Here is an 11053-nt window from a genome sequence, read left to right as displayed (position 1 = left end):
TGACTTCTCCTCACCCTCCCCTCTGACCTCTCCTCACCCTCCCCTCTGACTTCTCCTCACCCTCCCCTCTGACCTCTCCTCACCCTCCCCTCTGACCTCTCCTCACCCTCCCCTCTGACCTCTCCTCACCCTCCCCTCTGACTTCTCCTCACCCTCCCCTCTGACCTCTCCTCACCCTCCCCTCTGACCTCTCCTCACCCTCCCCTCTGACCTCTCCTCACCCTCCCCTCTGACTTCTCCTCACCCTCATGCTCAACGTCACTTTTCCCTTCGTCTTGACTTGTCTCGGGAATCCCCGCCTCGCTCTTCTGATCCACATCCTGATTGGTCCTCATCAGCTCTTTCACCTGTTTTTGAACCAGTCACCACACATCGCACCCCTTTTCCCCGTCACACCCCCCTTTTTCATCACCCTCTTTTTTGACCCCCGCCCCCCGCTTTGCTCCATTCAACCTCCACCTCTCCTCCACCCGCCCTGCTCTCTCCTTTGCTTACTTTCTCCCTCCAGCCACCAAGTCGAGCGGTCAAGATGCTGGAGAAAATGTCAAGGCGCAACCGCTCCCTGCTGTCCCTGTCCCTCACCTCATTGGCTCTCAGCCTGTCCGTGTTGGCGTTCTGCACCTCCTATTGGTGCGAGGGGACGCACAAGGTGGTCAAGCCCCTCTGTCTGTCGCCGGTCAAGCTGAGGAACTGCGGGGAGAATAACAGTCCGCTGTACACCACAGGTAAGGAAGGGAATTGGAACGCCACCGACATACAAACAAAGGGTTTCCTATCTATTTTTTTGTACATGATATTGATTGACCGCCGGAAAAACTGGGTTGCGACCTGTTAAAAGTGAAATGAACGGTCGTCCAGGTCGGAATTACAGATCGGAAATCCGGGTATCATCCGGAGCTAGGCTTTGTCCGAGTTGACATCACAGCCACATCAAAATGGCGACTTGTATCGTTGATGGTAATCACAGAATTATTATAAAGACGTTTGTTGACGTTTTAACACAACATTTGATAATTATGTAGTGTTAACGTTAATAATGTATTTGTGTTATCTATGTTTCGTCCCCCTTTTGGCTATAGTGGATGTCAAAATGTAATCCTATCGTCTTTGGCCCATGACCACCCTTTCTATTCAGTTTTGTGGTGTAAGCTGAATACGTTTGGAAGTTTGGCTTCACTTTGTGATTGGACATGCCCAACCATTGCCACGCCCCCTTTTGGCCAATGGGCACAGGAAGTTCATCAGTTCTAATTTGGCCCACGGCCTGCTTTTATAGTGTCATGCAAATCCCTTCATAACCTTTGAGATATTCTGACAAACAGACAGACAAGCAGACAAGCAGACAGACAAGCAGACAAACAGACAGACAAGCAGACAAACAGACAGACAAGCAGACAAACAGACAGACAAGCAGACAAACAGACAGACAAGCAGACAAACAGACAGACAAGCAGACAAACAGACAGACAAGCAGACAACCGGGGCGAACATAACACAAACCTCCCGGCCTCCCGGAGGGGTTGAAGTGCCTTTCTCCAATCTCGGTTTGACAGAGTTAGCATTGGTTGAACTTGCTTTACTTGAACTTGATTTCCTTATTTCTTGCTTTAAGAAAATAAGTCGCACACTCAAAGTCTCCTCTGCTGTGTTTAATGGGTTACACCAACATGTTTTGGTGAAAGTGCCTTTGTCAGGGTGCAATTCTCCTTAGTCTGCACCTCTTCAAACTTTTTGGGTGTGCTCCACTCTATATATTTTGACTTATTTCTCGCTTTGACATAATAATAATAATAATAATAATAATAATAATAATAACAATAATAACAATAATAATAATAACAACAACAACAACAACAACAACAACAACAATAATACTAATACTACTACTACTAATAATAATAATAATAATAGTGATAGTAATAATAATAATAATAATAATAATAATAATAATAATAATACTTTACTCCATGAAGTGTGGGTTTGCTAGATAGAAAGGCACATAAGCTGCCCTTTTCAAAGGTACAATATCAGTCTGTTGTTGTTTCTACTGTTGTAAGAGAGATTGTGATTTTGATGATACAATATTTCACTTCTAAAACACATGGTCAGGGATGAATAGCTGATAAAGTATCAAATTGTTAGAATTTCAAAGCAAAAGTAAGTTAAGTATCACGATGTCTTTTATGAGTACAGTTTCTCATAATTTCATGGCATCCACTATGTTTTTCCTTGCAACCGAGTGGCAGCGCTTCACATAATCCCGGCTTTGTTGCTCTAATCTCAGAACCTCTCTATCTGCAACTGTGTTATCTGGGTTCACTGCCCTCTGTCTTATCCTGCGGCTTTAAGCCTATTTGTTTATATATTACATTTTTGCTCCATGGAAAACATCAGATTACCCAGAAGGCAGTGTTTCTGTGGGGGGATTGTTACAGACCACGACCCACGAGGGACCGCATCGCAAGTTACTGTACACAGCGCTATAGCTATACATGGCAAGTTACTGAACACAGCGCTATAGCTATACATGGCAAGTTACTGAACACAGCGCTATACTATACATGGCAAGTTACTGTACACAGCGCTATAGCTATACATGGCAAGTTACTGTACACAGCGCTATAGCTATACATGGCAAATTACTGTACACAGCGCTACATGTTTATTTTGAGGAATAAGTCTATTCTCTTTCTCTCTGAATAAATTCACTCATCTGCTTTTCTCTCTGGCCTGCCCTAATTTTGGCAGCCCGGTATCACGCATGGCACCATGTCAGTCTCATGTTTTGCCTCCAAGTCGGAGCACCCGTCGAGATGCCACGAATGTGGTTGTTATGGTTATAGGGTTAGGCAAGTCAAACAACTTGGTTAAGGTTAAGGTTAGGGTTATGGTTTGGTCATGGTTAAATAAGAAAAATCTTTTCATATAAATGCGGCTTAGGCTACGAATTGAAACCTGCTCGCCGGCTTCCAAGGCGAAAGTACACGCCGATCAACGAACTGGCATGCTCAACCCAACGTTTTAAAGAAAGTTACTGGGTGCCGATCCAAAAATCGCAAAATAATCAAATCAAAAACAGCACTCTCAGAAGTCTAAAGTTCAAACTTTTAATGCGCACAGCAGCAGTGCAACGGACGCGTTTCAGCCTCACAGGCTTTCCTCAGCGTTACCAAAGTAACGCTGAGGAAAGCCAACACGCCGACCTGCCACCCCGGCCTCAACACCCTGAGGCTTCCACTGTTTTATTTCATGCTCCTAGTGCCAATATTGCCCCCTGCTGGTACCGCACCTTCATACGTACATTTCACTCCTAGGCGAGACAAAACCTGCCACTGACACGCTGCCCTGACAGGTCATGCTTTGCCGGGTACCAGGTTCATACCGGGTTCATCTTAACCTAAATGTCTCTTCTGCTCTCTCTGTTCCCACTCCTCCTCCTCCTCCTCACCCTATTTCTCCCATCTTCCTCTCCTCTCTCCCTCTCTCTATCCTCTTTCTTTTCCCTGCCTCTTTTCCCTCTCTCCCTCCTCAGACGTATCTCCCTTCTTCATTTCTCTCTTTCATCCTCTGTCCTCCCTCTCTCTCATCTATTTTCCTCCCTCACTCTCCCTTCATTCTCTCCATTCAATATTTCTTCCTCCCTCTGTTCCCTTTCTTCCTGTCTTCCCTCTCAAACCGCCTCTCTCACCTCACTCCCTCCGTGCGTGTGTGTGTGTGTGTGTGTGTGTGTGTGTGTGTGTGTGTGTGTGTGTGTGTGTGTGTGTGTGTGTGTGTGTGTGTGTGTGTGTGTGTGTGTGTGTGTGTGTGAATATGGCAAAATGTGGTCCTGGAGACACCTAGTGGGAACTACCACAGAAGCAGTTTTGAGTACTTTGCTTTGTACTTTGTCTGTCTGTCTGTCTGTCTATCTGTTTGTTTGTCTGTCTGTCTGTCTGTCTGTCTGTCTGTCTGTCTGTCTGTCTGTCTGTCTGTCTGTCTGTCTGTCTGTGTGTGTGTGTGTGTGTGTGTGTGTGTGTGTGTGTGTCTGTCTGTCTGTCTGTCTGTCTGTCTGTCTGTCTATCTGTCTGTCTGTCTCTCTGTTTGTCTGTCTGTCATTTTGTCTGCGATATATAGCGTCACAACTGTGCAAGATGCAGTCACGAAACTTTAGTTCACATCACAATGTAGGCTGAGTTCAAAGATGATTGTGGTCTGAGCAAGAGGGGCCAGAAGGAGTGTCCCCCCCCCCCCCCCCCCCCCCCCCCCACACACACACTTTACACCCCTGGCTCACATCTTGTCAACGTGATAGTGTTGGCTGTGGTCTGGTCATGGGGGCCAGAAGTTAGGGCTAGGGCCCCCCACTTTAAGTCTCTCTGACCTCTTTTACCTCTCAACCTCTGAAAACACTCTCTCATCTGTCTCTGTCTTTTCTCTGTCGAATTCTCATCATTCTTTTCCACCCACCCGCCACACCTGTCTCCGTCCAGAGGCGCCCACCCCGGACCCAAAGAACCCGGCCCCCAACATGACGCTGTCCCCGCTGCAGAGGGAGGAGCAGGCCAGGATCCGGAGGAAGCAGCTGGCCAACGCCGTCCACTACCTCTGGGACACGGGCGAGGACAAGTACATGCTGCGCTACTTCCACACCGGCTTCTGGCAGTCCTGTGAGAAACACAATGAAGGTTGGTGCTGAGAACATTCACACGCTGGAGAATCTGAGGTTGTAACTTCACGATGTGATGTTGGTGGTTTAAAGCTCTTCTGTGGAGGTGAAAGTCCTTTAAGCATTCACTTTAAGGAGGATAAGTTCCACATGGCGCTACTTTTGAATGCTAAAATAAAGCTGATAATGTACAATTTGATTTAAAGCCCCGATCAGTAAGATTTTTGACATTTTTTACTGTAATATAACAGCTATTTAGTCACAGGACATGGTAGATTGACTTTTAATAGGGAGACCCTCGTCTTTATTTATCCCACACCGCCCTCCATTGGCCAGCACTGGGACTAAGCAGTCACGTCCCGTAGCAAGAAAAAAGAAAAAAGAAAAGCATGCGCGCATGCGCTGTACAGCGGAAGCGCTGTGTTCATGAAAACGAGGAAGTAACTCGATTCGGATTTGCTACGAAAATGATGTTTCACGGAACTATGGATTATTATTTCATCACGTAGTGAGTACCCAATGTCACAACATGTACATAGAGCTTCTGGCGCTGTGTTTTGTTGACTTTGAACGGCGATATCGTTATCGATACTATTGGACCCAGAGGGCGCAGTTTCTCCAACAGTAAAACTTTGAAAACTTACTGAATAAGGCTTTAAAAAAAACTTTCAAAGTACATCACAAACTGTCCATTTTGCTGCAACTCGACAATGCTGCTTAATCCAGGACCTTACTTCCTGGAACTCTTGAGAGTAAAAAAACTGGTCAATTTAATTGGAGTGAATGGAGATGTCGCTCTTCTATATACACGGCTCTGATTATAGCTGCAACAAGCCTAGTCTCTTAAAGGGATAGTTCACATTTTTAAAGTCTAGCCCTATTTGCTACTTGATGATGTTGATTGGTAGAGTTCTTTCTCATCACAATCCATGCTGTTCCTCATAGTAGCTCTGGAAAGTTATAGGCCAAAATGAATGCCAGGTCAATGGGGTCACGCTCACAGGAGTGTGACCCCATTGACCTTGCATTTGTTTTTGCCTATAACTTTCCAGAGCTACAAGAGGACCAGCATGGATTGTGCTGGGAAAGAACTCTACCAATCAACATCATCATTGCTAAGTAGCAAATCGGGCTCGACTTGTCCAGTGGCCCAGAATGCCTCTGGCAGCAACACTCGCTAGCTAGCTAGCTGTAGTCCGGTCGTGGTACACGTATGGCCCATGTGTGTCACTATGAGGATGTCGATGGCTGAACTCTGCTCTGATTGGTTTTCCAGGCGAGGACCAGGAAGAAAAGTGTCGGAGCTTCATTGAGCTGACGCCAGGAGAGACACAAGGTTGGTACAACACAGACCAACCACACCTCCATGAAAATAACCGGCACTCCTGTGGTTTCCTCAACATAACTAAACACCCAATCAATATGAATGGCAATACAAATAATTAATAGAAATTATTTGATTACATTTTACCAACAAGGACCAACAAAAGTTAAGATATGAATTACACATTGTTGTCGTCGTCGGCAGTTACTCTGTCGAACAGATGCTTCTTGACCTTTGCCTCAAAGTGACAGAGTTCAGTACTTAATAGACAAGCGTTTGCCAATTTTGATTTCAAATCCATCTGTATGCCGATCAGATTCACCTGGGTTGATCAGGCTGTTGTGGTATCATCTCCAAATGATTCTCTCCCACCCCCCCGCAGGTGTTCTGTGGCTGTCGGTGATCAGTGAGTTCATGTACATCGGCCTCCTGGCCATGGGCTTCCTGCTGATGTGTGTGGAGGCCATTTGTCTCTGTGCCAAGAGGGAGATGAACGCCCTCAAGATCAACGCCTTCGCCGCCATGTGCACCGTGCTGTCAGGTGCATGTTTTAAAAAGATCTGTCATTTGATCAGTGCTCGCTCACTGCTGTTTAGATTACAGTTTCTATTTCATCCTCAAGTGTCACTTGCTGTACAGTGTAGGCCTACATAGTTACCAGAAAGAGAGAGTTTCATCTTTACACGTGACCTCACATCCTATTTCGATCCACGGGTCCGCAGTGATTTCCAGAAATTACAATGTAACCTGGGCCAATCAGAGACTCCGCCGTAGTTGACAACGTAAGCGACCGATCAGCTGGCAAAATAGTAATGGCGTCGGACAACGGTAACGGTAACGTCAGTAGAGTAAACACAGTGTGCAGTTATTGCAGAAATACTCAATAACAACAGTTAATAAAGAACACCAGTAGGCTATGCACTAGCGGAGTTTCTTGGCGGAAAAAAGACGTTATCGTTGTTCTGCTTTTGGCAACGCTGATTGGCTGAAGGAGTTGTCTTAGGCAAAGTACTGAAATCGCTGTGGGCGGCTGGAAGTCCAGATACGTAGAGCAAAACAGGATGTGAGGTCACGTTATCAGGATGTTTTCACCAGGCTACAATCTTTGTCCATATTTTTCTATTTTGTCTTGACCTCTGTCTTGACCTCTGTCTTGACCTCTGTCTTGACCTCTGTCTTGACCTCTGTCTTGACCTCTGTCTTGTCTTTCTCCCTCATTTCTCCCTCATTGTCAGGTATGATGGGGATGGTAGCACATATGATGTACACCACAGTGTTTCAGATGACCGTCAGTATCGGACCTAAAGACTGGAGGCCACAGACATGGGACTACGGCTGGTCCTTTGCGTAAGTTTTTTTTTCATCCCCACCCCCAGTTTTCATCCCAAAGTTCTTGACTGGCATGATGAAATTATGAATAATCACTTTTTTCAAAATATCATAATGCAGAATAGTCATTCTCATTCAAATCAGTGTTCCAGAATGGTCGGAGCGGCGGCATTTTTATATGTTTTATATGTTAGCTAGCTTCTGTATCAACCGACTTATCTGGGTTCGATTCCCGCCTGGGACGCAGCGGGTGCAGAGGGCGTGTCCCCCATCCCCCATGTCCTCAGTGCCTATACCGCCCAGGTGGGGTTGTCAAAAGGGCCTTTCTGTGTGGAGTTTGCATGTTTCTTCCTGTGCTCCCCTGGGGTTTCCTCCAGATAGGAATCTCCCTCTAAAAACATGCAATAAATAAATAAATAAATAAATAAATAAACTGACCTATGGTGAGTTGCTGAGGTGAGAGGCTTTACAACAAGAACCAAAGCAGATTCTCCTTGCTGCCATGGCCAGGCTAATGTTGACTAGAAGAGCTACAGAGAGAAGTCAACATTAGCATGGCATTAGCATTAGCATCCATTCAACGTCTGTGGTCCAAACCCTCTCCTCCACCCCTGCAGCATGGCGTGGCTGTCGTTCAGCTAACCCTCTCCTCCACCCCTGCAGCATGGCGTGGCTGTCGTTCAGCTAACCCTCTCCTCCACCCCCGCAGCATGGCTTGGCTGTCGTTCAGCTAACCCTCTCCTCCACCCCCTGCAGCATGGCATGGCTGTCGTTCAGCTAACCCTCTCCTCCACCCCCTGCAGCATGGCATGGCTGTCGTTCAGCTAACCCTCTCCTCCACCCTCCTGCAGCATGGCATGGCTGTCGTTCAGCTAACCCTCTCCTCCACCCCCGCAGCATGGCGTGGGTGTCGTTCAGCTAACCCTCTCCTCCACCCCCTGCAGCATGGCGTGGCTGTCGTTCAGCAACCCTCTCCTCCACCCCCCGCAGCATGGCGTTGCTGTCGTTCAGCTAACCCTCTCCTCCACCCCCCCGCAGCATGGCGTGGCTGTCGTTCAGCTAACCCTCTCCTCCACCCCCCTGCAGCATGGCGTGGCTGTCGTTCAGCTAACCCTCTCCTCCACCCCCCGCAGCATGGCGTGGCTGTCGTTCAGTTTCCCTCTCCTCCACCCCCCGCAGCATGGCGTGGCTGTCGTTCAGTTTACCCTCTCCTCCACCCCCTGCAGCATGGCGTGGCTGTCGTTCAGCTAACCCTCTCCTCCACCCCCTGCAGCATGGCGTGGCTGTCGTTCAGCTAACCCTCTCCTCCACCCCCCGCAGCATGGCGTGGCTGTCGTTCAGCTAACCCTCTCCTCCACCCCCTGCAGCATGGCGTGGCTGTCGTTCAGCTAACCCTCTCCTCCACCCCCTGCAGCATGGCGTGGCTGTTGTTCAGCTAACCCTCTCCTCCACCCCCTGCAGCATGGCGTGGCTGTCGTTCAGCTAACCCTCTCCTCCACCCCCTGCAGCATGGCGTGGCTGTCGTTCAGCTGCTGCATGGCGGCCGCCGTCGCCACGCTCAACTCCTACACCAAGACCCTCATCGAGATGAAGCACCGCGCCCGCGTGAGGCTGGAGGATCCCCGCGCCGCAACCCGCGCCCCCTCCTACGACGAGGTGGTGCACGCAGCCGGCGGGGCGGGGGTTTACTCCGTCAGCCAGCTGATCCAGCTGGGCCAGCAGGGGGCGCTCATCGACCCCCTGTGGCCTCGAGGAGCGGGGCCCGCCGTGGGGCCGCTGGCCTGCGGTGCCGGGGGGGCGCTGCTCGTTGGCGGAGGAGGGATTGGAGTCGGAGGAATTATTGGGGGAGTTGGAGTTGGAGTGGGAGGAGCAGTAGGGGTGGGAGGAGCAATAGGAGTGGGAGGAGCAATGGGAGTGGGAGGAGGAGGAGCTGGAGCAGGGAGGCTGGGGGAGGTGGTGGTGGTGGAGGGATGCGGGGTGGAGGGGTGTGAAGACTGTGAGAGGGAGATGGATGAGATAGATTATGCTCTGCAGGAGGAGGGGGAGGGCTCCATGTGCTAAGACTGTGTGTGTGTGTGTGTGTGTGTGTGTGTGTGTGTGTGTGTGTGTGTGTGTGTGTGTGTGTGTGTGTGTGTGTGTGTGTGTGTGTGTGTGTGTGTGTGTGTGTGTGTGTGTGTGTGTGTGTGTGTGTGTGTGTGTGTGTGTGTGTGTGTGTGTGTGTGTGTGCAGGGCCGTAGCCGTAGCCAGGGTTCCGAAATAGGGGAGGTCCAGCAAGGGGAGGCGGAAAATTGAGTTTTTTCCCCCCCCTTTTTAAGCCATATTTAGAGTAATATATCATTTTAAATCAACATTAGGATTATACTGTTGTGATGTCATTATTCAGTATATTCTCTTTCATGTCACCACCTGCTCAGCTCTCCTGTCAACATAATTGTAACTAACAAACACAAACTGTTTTAGCCAAATTCATATCAAAATGACACCTACAAACACAGGTACACAACCCAAGCCGTACACAACACACAAAGTTACTTAGACAGACTAGACACTTACTTTCTTGGTTGTTGCTAAAAAATCTGTCAGTGTGTGTCACTCACTGTCTGTCGTTCACTCGCTCACTGTCTCGCAGCTCGCTCACCTTCAATTATCTCGCCAGGCAGAAAAACAGTCATCACTCACCACCATGCTGCTGCTCTCTCAGAATCAAGTTACCGCGGACGCGGCGTCAGATGACTTCCTGCCTGACCTGCCTTTCGTTTCAAAATAAAAGCGATCCCGTGTTTTTCATGCTTTTCCTGTTTTCCATGCAGATTGTTTTATTTTTTTACAATCTTCGTTCTCAGGACACTCTACAATTTTCTGTTCCCAAAGTCCGAACTGAATTGGGGAAGAAAGCTTTTAGGTTCTCTGCACCCACCGCATGGAACAGTCTGCAGTCTGATCTTAAACTTAATAGCTTAGTAACCTTAAATGGTTTTAAGGCTATGGTAAAATCTCTTGAGAACAGGCTGTCTGTATGCAAATGTTTTATTTGATCATTTTAATGTTTTTCAATTGTATGTGTTTATGTGTTTGTTTGTTGTAACTTTGTGTTGCTGCTGTTTCTTGGCCAGGTCTCTCTTGTAAAAGAGATCTTTGATCTCAATGGGACAAACCTGGTTAAATAAAGGCTAAAAAAAAAAAAAAAAAAATCCCTGAAATATTAAAAAAATCTCTGAAATATTAGGGGAGGTCCGGACCTCCCCGTGCTCATAGCTAGCTACGGCCCTGTGTGTGTGTGTGTGTGTGTGTGTGTGTGTGTGTGTGTGTGTGTGTGTGTGTGTGTGTGTGGGCAGGGGGGGTGGCAGGAGGAGATGGCAGCCCCGACAGACCCTGTTGTGTTTACTGGGTGATCTTGATGAGACTGCTGTTACTGTCCTAAAGGCTATAAGACGTATGTGTGGTCGCAACGCGTTGGTCATTTTTTTACATTTTTCTTTGCCATGTAAAATAAAGGCATTTTAATTCTTCCAACTTGGATTGGATTCCAACTCTTCCAAGTTGGATTGGATTCCAACTTGCCTTGGATTGTTTTTTGAAGGCAACTTGCGTTTTTTACATTTGACCAAGATATCACTCATGCAGAGTCCTTCACAAGATGGAATTGACTTGTATTTTGATTCTATTAGCCTTTAGAATTTAATTAGAACCTATAGCATATTGTGATTTTGGGAGTTTAGTTGGGATTTATTTACACTAACCAATCCCAGCGAGCC

The 11053-nt window shown here is 47.8% G+C and overlaps 1 protein-coding gene across 1 annotated transcript; it reads left to right on the top strand.

Annotated features, from left to right (window-relative positions):
* Positions 1-529: 529 nt before the first annotated feature.
* Positions 530-9359, top strand: LOC310785275 (germ cell-specific gene 1-like protein; the record flags this gene model as incomplete). The annotated part of the gene is made up of 6 exons (XM_083646295.1): positions 530-725; positions 4470-4664; positions 5922-5981; positions 6352-6510; positions 7205-7316; positions 8807-9359. The coding sequence occupies 6 exons, from the start codon at positions 530-532 to the stop codon at positions 9357-9359; spliced, it is 1275 nt and encodes a 424-aa protein (XP_083502421.1).
* Between the last annotated feature and the right edge of the window lie 1694 nt (positions 9360-11053).

Source organism: Poromitra crassiceps (genome assembly GCF_964638095.1).
Source record: "Poromitra crassiceps genome assembly, chromosome: 11".
Lineage (NCBI taxonomy): Eukaryota > Metazoa > Chordata > Actinopteri > Beryciformes > Melamphaidae > Poromitra > Poromitra crassiceps.
This window is presented reverse-complemented; position numbering and strand designations above follow the sequence as displayed.